At 44.4% G+C, this 16,163-nt stretch overlaps 1 protein-coding gene across 1 annotated transcript; it reads right to left on the bottom strand.

Annotated features, from left to right (window-relative positions):
* Positions 1 to 71: 71 nt before the first annotated feature.
* Positions 72 to 5,184, bottom strand: LOC119728171. Its single transcript, XM_038200257.1, has one exon. The coding sequence runs from the start codon at positions 3,350 to 3,352 to the stop codon at positions 833 to 835; it is 2,520 nt and encodes an 839-aa protein (XP_038056185.1). The 5' UTR covers positions 3,353 to 5,184; the 3' UTR covers positions 72 to 832.
* Positions 5,185 to 16,163: the final 10,979 nt, after the last annotated feature.

The raw sequence follows: 16,163 nt of genomic DNA, 5'->3' as shown, positions 1-16,163 counted from the left end.
AAAATTCACATATCTCAAACATCTTAGCTAGGTGTAGATTTAGTTTATATTATATACGGGTTTTTTTCCCCCAAAAAGTTTGGATCGCCCCTTAATTTTGACTGGTGTCGACAGAACTTCAAACTGTCCATTTTGTAAATATCCCAAATGATACTATTTTCAACATAAACTGCTTTGATATTTCCATTAAAATATGACAATAATTACGAAAATCAACACCCGTTCCTTAATGACGTTGCAGAGGTGGGCCGAACCAAACGACCCAACTGTCAACCTGTCGACGCTGTCGCTCCTATAACGAGTTTAAATGTCTAATTTACATTTACTTATTTCAGGCCTTCCGAATAATTTCATTCGTTACGACTCTGGAACATCAGTGAAACGGGTGTATTACATTATTAAGTGTTAAACACTTAAAGTGTTTAACACGTTCATATTTCCAAGTTTATAAATAAGGTGATCAAAGGCCGAACATTCGAATGGCCTTTGTCAAACTAGAACCAGTGAAAATGAAACTTGGAAAACAGGTTTTTTAGCAATAACATTTAGGTAAATACGTTTCTTAAAGGCCTTTTACCAATATCAATGCTTTGCTTATTTGTAATCTGCATTATTATTTCAAGAATAAAGGGATCAAGAGATTTCTCTCGAGTTCCCGAGTTGTAGTCAAGTTCTATAACAAAGTCATTCAGTCTCTATAGTTACTTCACAAGCTAATGAACTGTAAAAAAAATAAAATTCTTTTGCCCGTTCTTTCCTGTTGCTAATGACCGAGTTGACTTGTGATGAACTTGACTACAATTCTTGCAAGTTTATGGAAATGGCTAAGTTGTTAAGGCAATATTTTATGATTCTTTTTAGTTGAGGCCTGTCCTGGCTTTATCGCTCTGTAGCGGTGACCAGACACCTGGTTTGCCAGCTTTCCTACGCGGGCCTGAATGCTTGGATCAGGGCTGTTTTCTGCAGTGAGATGGTACGCCGCATGTTGCTGTCTTGGTAGTACGTGAATCGGAGGATGACTTGAAAAGATAGTCCGGGATTGTTTGTAGACAGGCGCCTGTGCCGGACGGGGGACGCGCAGAGGTTCTCCACGCAGGCTGTTCTTGAGAAGCCGTGGCCGTTGAGGGCGCCCCACGTCTTGGATTTCTGCATCCAGATCGAGGCTGGATGAACAGCTGTGGGTCGGCTCCTGCTCTGGGTCGAAGTCGCGTGAGGACTCCGTCGAAGCCGAATTATATGCTCTCATATCCCTGGGGTAGTTAGTCGTGGCACTGTTTGTCTCACCACTCATCGCATCTTGAGGCCTGTGTTGCTTCCTGACCGATTTCCCCGTCGTTTCTCTGTTGGTCTTGTCATTCAAGATGGCTGACACAAGTTCCTCTAGAGTGGTTTCTTCGTCCAAGGTAACCCAATCAGGAATGAGTGACCTGTACTTTCGTCCCCTCCTCCTGCTGTCAAGCCTCTCGATGTCTTCCTGGACGGATTTTATCCTCTTCTCCAAGTCCGTGCGTCGCCGCCGCATAGCGGACTCAGCCTCCCTGCTTGACCGGAAGAACCGTCGACCGGACCGGGAGGACTGCGCTGGTGATTGTGATACCGACGGAGTTGGAAGATGACCCAGTTGGTGCACGTGTGGCACCCCGTGGTTTGGAGTCTCGACTTTGAGTGGCGTGAGTTTGGTTTGCCTTTTCCCGCTAACAGTCGATTCGTGTTTGTCTTTGTCGGCTGTACGCATCTTGGCATGACCTCTCCTGCGATTGCTTATAGGCCCTTTGGAGCGTGATGAACGTTTCTGGTCGGGTCGCGGTCCGTTGCTCTTCCCAGAGACCAGTAAAGACTCAATGGCTTGGTCCAGGGTATTGAGCGAGGGCTCGCTCTTGGTACGACGGATCAGGGAAGCATGGCTCCCGTCGTGTTTGATGGTTGGGTCTGTCTCTGATCTGTCGAAGGCCAAAGCGTGCGCAAACAGACCGGGAAGGTCACTGGCCAAGCTGTGAAGGGAATTGGCACTGCCTATGAAATCATGTGTCATCCCTGGTCCATTAAACGGCGCTAAGTAGGTCCCACCTTGGACTGGCGATTCTGGGATGTCAGACATGCTGTGATTGAAAGATGAAGATCGCTTTGCTTGTCTTCCTAGGTTGACATCTTCTTTGCCTTCCAGTGTGAGCAATCGTCTGGAACCTCTGGCCTCATTTCCATCTGTGTCTAGTATCACAGCCGGCACTGACTTGACCTGTTCCAACGGCTTGTCTATTACCAGAGTCGGCACTGCCCTGCCTCCTTTATTCGGCGTTTTATCAGCTAAGTCCGCGTCAGAGACAGACGCGCGTCTCGATGATGAAGAACGACTTCGATTGGTCAGAACGGAACCCCGGCGACCTTTGCAAGGTAGCTTGAGTGTGGAAGATCGTTGGCGATTATTTTTGTCATCCTCGCCAACAAAGGGCGTTGGTGGCGGCGGTGCCTTAGCAGGTCGGCGGTAAGCCGAACTGGCGGAAAGTTGCACCTCTGAGATCCTGAAGATATCTGAGATATTGGTTCGTCTTGGAAGGACTGACAAATTCCAGCCAGGTTTCGATCTAATCACAGAGCCAGAGTGTCCTATCAGGTTTGACGAGTCGGCAGTAACACTAACAGTCTTGGGTCGTCTCTTTCCTGTGGTCGGGCCCGGGGCGTTGATGTTGGCGCTGCTGCCAACAGAAAGTTGTTCCGAGTAAGGCCTGCCGTGTTTCACACGCCAGTCCCCCGTGCTCCTGCTCACTTTCACGGCAGCGTTCGCCCATTTTGGAGCGCTGCGGAAGTCGACGCCACCTCGCCTGGTGAATAAAGCATCGGAGGAAACCGGTAACAAGGTGAGGACGGCGGAGGAGTTGCCTCGTTTAGCTGCCACCTGGAGAGGCGTCTCGCCCCGGCTGTTGCGCTCAGTCATCTCAGCGAACAAGTTATTGGCCGCGTAGGCTCTGAGCAAGAGACCTACAATGTCGGGATTATCGGTCCGGGAAGCGAGATGCAGAGCCGTGTTGCCATCTCGATCCCTCTTCCGCAGATCGAACTGAAATTGGTTAGGGTAGTCCTCCAGAAACATCTTGACTAGCTTGGCTCTGCTGTTCTGGCATGCCCAGCAGAAGGCGTCTTTGCCTCGCCTGTCCGAATGACTAATCTTGGCTCCCTTACTCAGCAGTATGGCAGCACAGGTTACGGCTTCGTCCTCCTTGTCCGTCAGGGAGCAGGTTATCAGCGGGGTCCTGAGGTTCTGGTCTCGGGCGTTCGGGTCGTGTTTCCTCCGCTCCAGGAGGTAAAGAACCTCGGTGGGCCGGCCTGCAAGAATCGCTCTGTGTAGGGCGTTCATTGTTCACATAAATCACGCAATAAAGAACAGAGGATCAATTTATATCCAGTTCCGCGGACCCGGTTCTCCACAAGTTCATTTTTGAACTTTCTGATAAGAACTTCACATATATTTTTTTCTCCAGTAGCTGTATTGCCACTTGTGCGCCGGTTAAATATCATTAGACACTTCTGTGGGTCACAGTTTATCAACGTAGCACGCCCAGAGTTCACATTCGGATAAGGTAATTTACATTGTCAAGTGCGAACATTGCTCGTTGACGCCTGCAACTACACCGTTATCAGTGCCAAGTGTTACCAATACGTGTATAGCTGATAAATGGCACACATAAATTTTGTTTTGACTACAATGCTAATTGCTCGGTATTTTTTTTAAAGAAAACAGTGTGGGTTTCAGTTCGATGACTACACAAAGTTCGGGTTAGGCGAACTCTCATGGCGCACAAAATAACACTTATCTTCGAAGTCGTATCCGATATTCCATAAAGCAATGATAACGGAATAATCAGTGCGTTGCACATCATAATTAGTCGATTCCTTTCAGCTCGAAACTCGATAATCGGTTTAGTCTCCCTCAATCACAGTCACACGTACGTAATGCAAAGTGTCGATTCCCGTTTTCCGCTGTCTCGAAAATGCCAGGTTTTCGGTTCTCCGTTCATTAACTAGTACAAGAGCGCTGCCACAATCAGGTGAGGCCGCGCCGCTATCTCCCTAATTAAATCCAATCATATAAATAGCCGACCCTCCATCGAACAAAGTCACCACTCGACGCAGCCTTCATACACGGTGATGTGAAAAATTAATATCTGTCATCGCGGTCAATAAGGCGTTACATAGTACGTGTTCACTCTGAGGGTACAAACAGTGTACCATGGATACACTGCCGTCTGTTGCAACTCTAATAATTATGTCCAACACGCGAACGGTATTTTGTTGTTCGTATTTAACGCTGTATCCAGCACAATATTGTCAACTGCATCATGTGGTTGAGAAAATGTTGACCATGTGACAGTTAAATCATTGAAGTGTCCAGTGTTTGCTCCTTCATAACCGATTAACAAACTTCTGACATGTCTGAGGCATCAATTTTTTTGTACTGGTATCTCCTCTCTTTTGTATTAGAAGTAAGGGGCTATCAAATGGGCCCTAAGTTGTGTTGTCAGTTCAACTCCACGACCTCCAGCTGCTAAAATCATCCGCTGTCATTCGTAAAAACTACCGAGCAATTAATGCAGCTTTTGCAAGACATAAGCTCGGATGGTATTTTGTGCATGTCCAAGCTGTGTTGCGATGAGCTCCGTGTCAAAGGTCACGCAGTATTCGGTACAGAGTTGAGCAGCACGTGCACATGTACATGTACATGTACATCTGCCTACGATAGGAGAGTATAGTCTCGACATAGAGGAAGGAAAACCACTTTCAAACTGTTGTGCTCACATAGACTAATGCAGAACTTTCCCAATTGAACTCGTGTCATGCTGCTCAGACTTCGTGCTGACTGTGCGATGCCTATTAATCTGACTACTAAAGAATGTTGTGTTTGCTTTCATGCAAGTAGTACAAAGTAGACATGCAGCATTTCTTGAAACCGAGAGTATTTTCTCCGCACACCCACACATGAAGTTAATTGGGCGGCACGTGCCCATGAGACTGATTTCCAGCTTGGTAATGAAGTAGCATTAGTCTGTGGTAATGATGATGTTACACGAGCTGAAATCCCCAACCGGAGTCCACACGATCCCAAAGGATGATGATGGATGATGTAGTCTCGCGATAACAAGTCCCCCAAGATGCCAAGAGGAAGAAACGGAAATGCCGTCTCCCTCTCGATCGTTGTTGTTACCATGGATCCTATAACGAGCGGGGGAAAGACTCCAAAGTGGCCCTGGTACATGTGTCATTGAACGGTATCAGCCTGGTGACTGTGGGGCCCGCGTGCTGTGCGCGTGCACAGCTAGAAAAAAACACGTCAGTCATTAAAGGAAATGCCATTATTGTATCGTAATAAAAACAAATTTCGGATATGAATTAATGTGCTTGACATTTCAAACAAGCATTATTCACGTGTCGATCAGTATCATTCGACTGAGCCACCTGCGTTGAAGTTTGGTGATGTAGCCCAGCCCATACAGAAATGTTTGAACAGATTGTTAATATGAAAAAAAATATTATTTTTATTATTAAATAAAAATTCTATGTCTAGGAAAGTCTTCGTATATATTTGTTCACTGTGAAGCTTAAAAAAAAATCAAACGCAAAGTATTAGGGCGTCCCTTTTGATTTATATGATCCTCATAATTATTTTTGTGCCTCTGAAGTTGGGTCCGTCGGTAAATAAAAATGTTAAGGAAGAAAATGCAGTTGCGCCCGTATAGATGGCTAAATTAAATGATGCATAGTGCGTATTGATTCTAGTTTTGTTTATAGCAATTAATTTATCATGACTTGACATCACTGAATAAAATATTGGCAAGATGTAATTGACGTACGTTCTATCAGCACAGCCCAGCTCACTAACGTGCATTGGCTGTGCAGACATGACATACCAGTACCAGTAAAATCTGGTTTTAATTTTCAATAGCTTTTCAAAATAACAAAGAGCCTGATGGCCTGAATTTTGTATTCGTTATTTTTGTTTTTCATTCACTATTTGTTTTTGGCTAATGGGTTCCGGTCAGGGTCGGCGGTAATATTTTTTTCTTGGGTCTGGAGCCCTAAATAGGGTCGCGTCGGTTGGAAATAAAGAAATGAGAAAGGGATGGCCTCAGAAAAAGAAGTCGTGAGCTCCTTTGCTAATAAATGCAGGCCAGATCTAGCTATGATCACTTTTTAACACACACAAAATATGAAAATGCTCTTATTCTAAAACTCCGACAGCAATTGAATTTACAAGAATCAATATCACTGCGGCTAGTATGTACAATGCACCTTTCCATGGATGGAAACGAGTAGGAATAATTTCCATCCCACCGAATGGATGCCATTCCGATTGGCGGTTACTCCCGGCCTAGCATACCAGTTTTAGGGGTGGATCCAAGTTTGGCTCAAGAGGGGGTTCAGCTGTCAGAGGGGTGGGGAGGGGAGGAGGTAATTAGCAGGAATTTTTGTCTGCATGATTTTCAAAAAAACAAAAACAATTCGGCTCAAGGGGAAGGGTTAGAAACACCCCCCCCCCCCTTAGGGCCGCAACTGAGTATTCTTGCTCCAAGGTTGAGAGGCATATTGGGGTATAGCGGCCTGCCCAAGGACACAAAATAAAGGCCAACAGCTGAATTCGAACTTCTACTCTTAATGATAATGAGTCACAAACACCAGACACTGCATTTATCAGTCATTTTTAAAGGAGTGTTGTTATTGCAATTCAGTAATAAAGAATGCACAAGAGATTCACAACAGGACAAGACACGGCCAGACTATGAATGCGAAGGATCTATAGAATTTGATCCTCCCCCACCTCAGACTGCAACTTTAAGGTGACCCCCAAAAGCCCAAGCAAAGTTTACTTACATCAACTCTCATATCACATCTCGTATAACCGTCGTGAGGTCAAATCTTCTCTGGAACTGGTCGTAACAAAACGGGTTCCAAAATAAATTCCAGAGATTCCGAGTTGAATGCCCGAAGCACACCAGTATAAAATGTGCCTCGCCTGTGTAAATAACTAGCTATATTTTTGCTGGCGTTTTTATGTGTTACTGAATTATTGCAGTCTGCAAATGAATGAATATCTCGACAATGCAATGTCTAGTCTGACTGGACATTATTATTGTGCATTGTGTAGATTGGGACAATGAATGTTTAAGGTTATGAGGCTGCATGTATCAAAACAATGATGTTCGATAGCAATGCCATTGGCAGAGTTGTAACGAGTCACTGAATTCTGTAACTCAATCGAGTCGATCGTCGTTTCAAGGAAGTGACTCGACTGAGTTGTTGAGTCGAGTCATTGGGTGAAAACTCTGTGCTTGGGGATATGGCAAAAGCTTCTTCCATATAAATGTGGATTTGATGGCTTTTAATAAAAAATTACTGTGAAGATCTTCTATTCCACTGAAAAACCATACGATCTTCATTCAAGGAACTGTATGACCATGCAGCCGAAAACTGAAATGGTTCGTGAGTAAATGCATGCAGATGTTCCCTCCGTGCACTGTGGTGCAGCAATTGGTCGAGAGAAATGATGAGGAAATCGCATGAGCAAGTGACTTTTGTCCACGGCCTCCATCCATTCTCAAGCCATAAAATCGCTGATATCCGCCGCCCTATCCTAGATCTAGTATGGAATATCTCCTTGCACAGCAAGAGTCCATAATATGCAAGCAGATTCGGCGATTAATTAATTATGTAAAACAAGACTGCGTCTTGACCTTGAGATTCTGACCATTCAGCGGGCGCCTTATATCGGATATTCCGTAACCATGTTGTATTACCAAAACATGTCAGCCAAATTGACCAATCAACAGCTTAGTCCAGATTCTAATCGAAATGACGTCACAATTTCTGAAGTCGACTCCGATTAGCTGGCGCGCGGGGTCGCATAAAATTTGCATTGCTCATATAAACTATAGACGTTGGTTAGGCCAAAAAGATAAAGTCGTAGGTTTCTGGTATGGAGCTTGCCCCAAACGTGGTGCGGCGACATGGCTTTTTTTTAACTTGTTTTTTCTTCAAATGTCGGCTGATGACTGCCAATGATGCCCGACTAAATTTATTGCAAAACGTATGGGAGCCCAGAGAGGCCACATAAAGCTTAAACTCGATCGTAACCCCATCTAAAAACACGTTAAAATTTATTTTTTGAGACATCATCTTACATTACGGTTTTGAGACATCATCTTACATTGGAAAAACAACTTTTTAATTTTGCCGACGCGCATGGCTACGGCGACGAGCGCGCATACCAGAAACCGGAGCTCTTTTTTGGGCCTTACGGAGAGGGCTCCGTTGAACAACGGGTGATACTCAGACTACCTTACCCAGGAGCGCTGGTAAACTCTAATAGTACTTATTTGTGCTCTCATTTGATAAATTATAAATATCTGCATGGTGAACCTAATGGGTTCAAAACTTCCCACGCACGTGCGCGCGCCCGGCGCGTATAGTCACAGGATGTACCTGCAACGGATAGGTATATAAACTACCCATAATGAATTGTGTGTGTCCGCAACAAAATGTTGAGAAGGAGATGAGATAACCAGCGCCTTTGAGCGATGATGAGAAAAGAAAAGCCAATAGCATAATTTGATGACCACAATCAAGGCAACATTAATGATGTGGTACATCGCTAATTCCTCGCAGTTTCGAAGAAGTTGCTAAATTTTAGATACGCATGCTTTAATAATTATTCATAAATACCTAAGGCAGTTTACCCATTCCTATTGGTCGAGAGCCCGTCACGTGGCCGGTCTTAAACAGATGATAAAGACACATGGCTAGCTGGTCTTAAACACTTTTCCAGTGTCACATGAAATTTGGACTTCTAAAAATCCAGTGCCTCTTACCATTTTATTGATTGAACGTTCATAATATTTCAGTATTTTATAGTCCTAAATTCTCAACGCAACGCCCCAGGTGCATTCTGCGTGATGTCGCGCAGTACGTGCGACGCGCGCGTCAATCTCCTTATTAGGTAAGGAATTGTAGAGGGAGATTCCATATTATATTCAGAGGGGTGTATGATACAACATGAAGTAAAATTGTTGAGCAAAAAAAGTTAGCAATGTCTAGTTTTTGACTTGTTTTGATTTTTTTTACCGAAAAGGTATTTATGAATGGGAATAAATGTGTGTTCGGTCGGTATAAACACTCTGTTTAATACCGGTTTGAGTCTGGATGGGCGATAATTACCCTCGGCTTCGCCTCGGGTAATTATCGCCCATCCACTCAAACCGGTCTTAAACAGAGTGTTACAATAGTACCTCCCAAACACACATTTATTCTCTTATTTGAACCCCATTGGTCGGTAGATTGTTGCGATGGTGCTTGGAAACGATCTGCGCGTGAGCGCACATGATGTGGTGCCACCTATAATTACGGTCGATTTTTGATTAGTCAACAGGCCACTAACGTGGTGAAAACAGATCGAAGGTTTCCACCTCGGTGACTGTTGATATTCACAATTCTCACGAACTGCTGTAAGACCGTTGCCTCGGGCAATCCCCCTGTAAGTGAATATCGGACATAACAGTGACTGTTCCATGTTACCATGGAGACCGTCGTCGTTTCCTGTTGTCGTTTCTATCGTTCACGATGATCTTTAAATGATTGGGATGATTGGAATCACTTCCAAGCTCCAATTGGTGGTAAAGGTTTTGGCGGGTAAGCATGAACATTTCATGTCCTTTGATTTATTTTCAACATCCAAACTGCAGGGTTGGTTTTACAATGAAAATGTAACTCTCCGGTATGATAAATTATGGATAAATGCAATTATTCCGTTGGTTATAGTAAAAGCTAATTCCACTTAAATTGCGGATGTAATGACTTCTTCTTTTTCTGGGATGATCTACTCTTCCATTGTCATAATCGTTTTTCAAATAAGCGGTATAAAAACAGAATTATATACTTATTGAATATTTCGTTTACAAATCCTTGATGGCTGAAAATACACAAATTATATAAATGGTTGCATTTATGTTTGCTGATTTGAAATGGTTACACCTTTTGTGGTGTGACTAGTGTACTTCCCGGTGAAGTCACTTCCCGGTGAAGATCACTCAATCAAATTGAATTAATAGAAAAGATTGGCCAATCGTGGCTCGTAAGAATTTCGCTGTTGAACCTTCTCTGTTTTCGCCCCCCCCCACACACACACACACCCACCCACACACAAGTGTGTATTTGCCTGCAATCGGGGACCCCTATTGTCCCTCTTTTGTTTGTACTCTTAACTTTTTAGGAAGACCTCTCATAATGTTTTGCACACATCGTCAAATTGGGGACCCTTCGGGAATTGGGGACCCTATTTTCCTCTATTGTCCAATGTCCCCTATTGAATGCAGAAACAAACTCACACACACAAATGAAATCCCTATAGGGTCTAAACACGAAAGAAATATTCACGCCACAGCCCCATCCAAATGTTTACCCCATTCGCTTTCACGGTCAAAATAAATATTGGAGATAGTCTGAGGCACTGATGGACCTCGATTGGAGAGAGAACGACCAAAAAAGTACGGCGTTGAGGAGAAAACGAAGCGCGTCGAGCCGTAAGTGACAGGCCGGAACTCGCCTCTGAACACGGCCATCTGCTCCGTCTACATCGCTGCTCACGTTGCCGTGGAAACCGTTGCTTTTACTGAGTCAACATCATCGAACGGGTTTCGTTTTTCGTATATTATTTTTTACTCTTCACCCTCCGTGTACTTTCCCGGAACGATTGGGCTCAAGTTCAGCCTACTTTTCTCCAAGGATTGGTAGTAATGTAATTTGCTGGGCATTGAGTCGAACGCATTGCTGGATCGAGATGTCGCTTGCTTGTTGCTGTCGTGGAGATAATGTATCACTGGTCCCATGTTCATATTTTTTTCGTGCAGTAGAAAGCGCATAATTTACTCTTTATTTTGAATATATCATCAGTTTGACACCTTAATACGTACAGATATTGTGTGAAAATGTTGACTGATTGTTTAACACTTCATCAACAGAATGTATCTCTTGATTGGCTGAGACTGCGTCACGTGCATGGTATGTGCTATTTCACCATCTTTCACCATGCACGGCCAAAAAAAGGAACATATGCAACGGCTGCCTCGCTCTAAAAAAAGTACTGTAGAAAACAACGCAGCAACTGGAGGTCTTTGTGTACATGCATACAGGTGTTGCGTATATTGTTCGCACGAGCCACAGAGTTGGGTTCAAGATTCTTAACAAGAAAAGGCAAAGCTTGGCCCAGGCCAGTCTAAATCAGGGCGAGTCAGAGCAAATTCTATTGAATTGATCCAGTGAATGGCTCTGATACATACACTGGAAGTCTTTTCATGCATTTGGTCTACACAATGGCGTTACGGGGTAATCCTATACGATAGCACTGCCCTAGTTCTCTTCATAAGCCTACAGCCAGTCTAAGTCGAAATTGACAGCCAGTCAGTCAGTCAGTCGGAGAGTCGGTAGGTCGGTCGGTCGTGAAGGCTCGGAAAGCACAAATAGTCTGGCACCATCCCATTCAACAGTTTACAATTTATAAAATACATTCAGGGAACACGATCAAAAATGGCTTCCTCATGAATTGTTGAATAAGATATATACAGGCTTCCATTGCTCCAGTCAGATCATCATTGCCTAGGCTTACGTGTGTATCCGTACATACATGCGCGGGTACCAATTTCAAATCACATGCAGTGACCATTAATCTTCTAACTCCGTTATCACGGGCACCAGTATACTTGCCTCAGACTCGGAGCAATGCCGAAATTGACTTTGAACACCATCCAAAAAGCCTCTGCAAGCGATAATGATCGAGATTTTGCGTGTTTTCTTCGGGTCACCAGCGAAAGCACAGCGTATTATGGCATGTATTCTTTTCAATGGCCCGCGCGATTACCCAGTGAGATATTTAAGGAAGCACAATGTAAAGCGTTTGTTTAGAATCAGCTCTATACGTTGTACTTTTGGCCGATTGAAACTGAAGCCGGCTTACACATGTCCCTGCAGCTTTAAATTCTCCCAAGGCAAATTAACCTCATGCACTGAAACATCGAGGAATAGTGCACAGCGTTTTAGACGACACACTATCCCTTCAAGTGAAATCCATCAGCTTACAAACAATTATCTCTCCCGTCGCGCGCACACGTACCGTCGGTGTCCTTCTGCAAGATGCTGGAGTGGACGTGTGGGACGCGGGAGCTCTCTTGAAGGAGTTGGGCGGAATATATACTCGAGAGGTTCAATCTCCGGATTCGTTAGAGTCGCAAGCCACGTCGAATAACCACGGCGTGTTTGCACTGCCAGCTGACATGCTATTCGTGGGATCTTCCTCTGAGGAGCTTGATTTACCCCCAATTGAAAAAAAAGAGTCCGACGACTGTTTGAGGTGCATGGTTCGCAGAGGTGGAATTTCTGTCATTCTTTTTTTGTTTTACAAGGAAAGGGAGCTCGAATCGGGGATATTTAAAGGGTCCTACTCCCTTTTACTCGAATTTGTCACCAATACGATAATGTTGTTGTTGTTGTTTTTTTTTTGGGGGGGGGAATGAATATTGCCCATATTTATGAAATAATGGTATCAGTTACTTGGTAATAATGTTAGCAATGTATAGGCGAATAAAAGTATTTTATCAACATTTTTGTGTTCCTTTTGGAATGAGAAACATTTTACGCATAACAATTTCCAACACTTAAGCCCTGGCCCCTTCCCTTGAAAAGCCCCGGACGGAACACCTCACTGTGAGTGTGAGCCCCCCAACCACTACACTCCCCCCCCCCCCTCTCCATCCGCCCACCCCACCCCTATTTTTTTTTTACAGCAAAATAAGCGCATCGTTTGTTTAAATGACATTTTGAGGGGTGGGAAGCGAGACGGAAATTGCTTAAATTTATTTAAAGGGAATGTACAACATTTGCTTTTGCTGCAGCTTTCAAAAATAAATGGATTTGGAGGATTAGGCCCAAAAAAAAAAGTCTCCGGTTTCTGGTATGGAGCTTGTTCAAAAAGTGGTGCGGCGACGCGGCTTTTTTTTTTTTTTACCTGACTTTTTTGCTTCAAATGTCGGCTGATGACTGCAAATGGTGCCCGACTAAACTTAGTGAAAATATATGGGAGTCCAGAGAGGCCACATAAAGCTTATTCTCGATCATAAACCCATCTAAAAACACGTTAAAATTGTGCAGGAGCAGGATTCCAGTCAAACCAGTGAGTTTGGCGGTTTTGAGACATCATCTTTCATTGAAAAAAAACTTTTTCATTTTGCCGACGCGCATGGCTACGGCGACGCGCGCGCACACCAGAAACCGGAGACTTTTTTTTTGGCCTTAGTATGTTATAGCAAATATTATTGTTTAACTCACTTGTTTTACATTTTGGCTTGTAGATGGTGGAAAAACCAAGAAAACCAATCATGCTCTTGTAGTGTGGTTCCCCGATCCCACTTAAGATGAAACGGAGCAATTTATAGACTGGGGGGAATTGCAAGGTCAAAGAATCAGTCTAGCAGGCTTGTACACCTTCACAGGCGTGTAATCAATTGCAAAGAAAATGCGGAATAAGTAAATATTAAAAACTAGGAGCAGTTTTTGAAGAAAAAAAAAACATTTTTTTTCCAACGCTGGTCGGCCGACTAAATATACAGTTTTTCTTGAAAATGTCAGCACACCAAAAGCCACGATTTTTCAGGATGCTTTAGACTATCATTCCCTAACAATCCAGTAGGCCTAAGGTATTTCGTGATAATCTGATCATTTCGTTTTTTGATGATTGCAAATGTTATATCTTCCCTTTAAGACGAGCTACTCTCGTTTCACTACCGAACTAGTTACATACATTTCAGTCGATGTCGCCCTCATACGACAAATCTGTGTGCCGCATAATATCGCCGAATATCCCGTAATCTACCATGCTATAGGAGAGTACTTCGGAAATGACTATTTAAGGGTGTCCTAGGATTGTCTTTGTTGCCGTCTGAGACTTTTAAGTAACCTCCTTACGACTGCTAGAAACAAGATCGCACAAGATTTCTATTATCCGCATTCTGCAGTTGTTGCGAAGAGGTTGTTGAAGACCTGTCATTTCCAGTGGTAAGCATCATGGAACAGCCGTCAAACGCAATAAATTGACTCTCGGCATTTGCTTCAGCTGGCTATCTCCACCCCACGCGCCCTACTTCACATCTAGGTTAATTTCTGCCTGTGTCCCCATTGCCCGTCAGCTGAACTCGTCGTACCGCCCCTGGTACACAACAGGCACCGCTGGTACACACCCCTAAACATACACACACACACAGACCGTCCCCTCCCCTGGCCATGGCTTTCTTTCTCAGCAAGAAATTAATTTTCCGTGTTGACTTTTCGGGCTGGTGAGTTCTCCTCAAGCACTTGCAAGCCACGATGTATAAAGCACGGTGGGCGTGTTTTTATGCGAGCCAAACAACCACCAAACGGCCGGCCTGATGCCGCGCGGTGACGGCACGGCACGAGTTGTCCGCTCCCCCTTCGGGCCTGCTTCCGGAAACCACGGAAGCGACCCCCAAAATATGGGTTAAAAATGTCCAGGGAACTTTACCGGGCGGTAACCACACACTGCGGCGGACGCAGGCACGCAGAGGTAGAGAGAGCGGCTCGCGCGGTCCCGGTAGCCTGCTTTAAAAAGATCCGTACCACAGGTCGCCACACACTGCCCGCGGGGTTCGTTTTGTAGATGGCACGGATTTGTTGACGTTCTGGAAAGTGTCCACGCAATTAAGAGGCAGGAATCTAATTTGATTCGAGAGACAGAGAGACAAAAAGAGTCCAGCTTGTTATTGTAACTTTTCTGCGTCGATGGCGCGCAAAATGACACCCCTGCAGGCCAATTGTAAGTTCATTTTACTCCGGCGCTAAAGAGCGCGCTCGCCGATAGACAGACCGAGAGAGAAAAGACGAGAGAAAGACAAGAGTCAGATGAAAAGGAGGATGTTGTTTCTGAGGACACGACACGCACGCAGAGCGACATCTAAATTTGATCGCTATGTCAACAGCTCACTTCCCACTCGCAAGTCCCTTCTGGTTGCACGGCCCGCTCTCTGATTGCAGGGCAGAGAGTGCGGAGTGCAGCACTTTTTGCTCCCCATTCGTCGCCAAACACTTCACACGAGCGGGTTTATTAAGAAAATAGAATTTGCCGTGATTTAATGGGATCGGTTGTGTGTAATGCCGTGCTACTGGGGTGTGAGCAAATGATGACGGGGAGCATGCGAGGAACGAGGCCTCGCTAATTGGAGCAAGGCGCACACTACATGGCGACAATGTACTTTCACGCGCTCGCGCCACAGAAACAATGATGGGCGCCGGTCTTTGCGTAAAATAGTACACAATCATTTTAAAGTGCAGTCGGGGATAACTTTAGTTCAGCATGACCGACTTTTATATTTGTCTTGCCCACTTTCTGTTTTTGTTCTTCCAACTGGTAGTCACAAAATGTCTACCATTATAGCCTGCGTGCCTGTTAGGTGATTTTTGTTCTATAGATATTCAACGGCATACTCAATTTACGGCACTAACCATTTACTTTTCAAAATTGGTTTTCTTCATTAAAATCGCTTGCCTAACTTCGGGTTCAACATTTCTCCGATTAACTTACACTCACAAAACAAATAAACCGTGCTATCTTGGCAATGTCTTAATTCAGTCAAAAAGTATACGGATTTTCACGTTCTAAGGGTCAACAGACAGAAAAACGATTTAAGCTTTACAAGAAAGGAAATACCGGTGGTGAATCTGAGGGGGAGGGGCACAGAGGGCACACCCACTCCTGTCCCTCCCCCACTCAGAATATGGGGAATACAAAAAAGAGCGTTTTAGAGTTAAAACCCATTAAGAGTCCCCTCAAGTAAATGAGCATCATAAGTGCCACCCTGCAAAGCGGACCACAAATAACGCCATTGGAAAGCATTAGAAAAAATTATATAAAGCAGGGTTCCACCGTAACTTTTTGTTCACTAGCCAGCCTGTTCATTAGACGTCCCAGCAAAATGTATTCAGTGGAGAAACAAAGTACAAAAGCTTTTTGTACAAATGTAAGCGCGAGTATACATATTTGATAAAGAGCGTCCCAGTATAATGTGGTGTCCAGCCCCCCCCCCTTCCCTTTTCGAATGTCCACGGCTGGGCAATTCGGG

The sequence above is a fragment of the Patiria miniata genome, unplaced genomic scaffold (genome assembly GCF_015706575.1).
Source record: "Patiria miniata isolate m_02_andy unplaced genomic scaffold, ASM1570657v1 HiC_scaffold_20, whole genome shotgun sequence".
In the NCBI taxonomy this organism is placed as follows: Eukaryota; Metazoa; Echinodermata; class Asteroidea; order Valvatida; family Asterinidae; genus Patiria; species Patiria miniata.
This window is presented reverse-complemented; position numbering and strand designations above follow the sequence as displayed.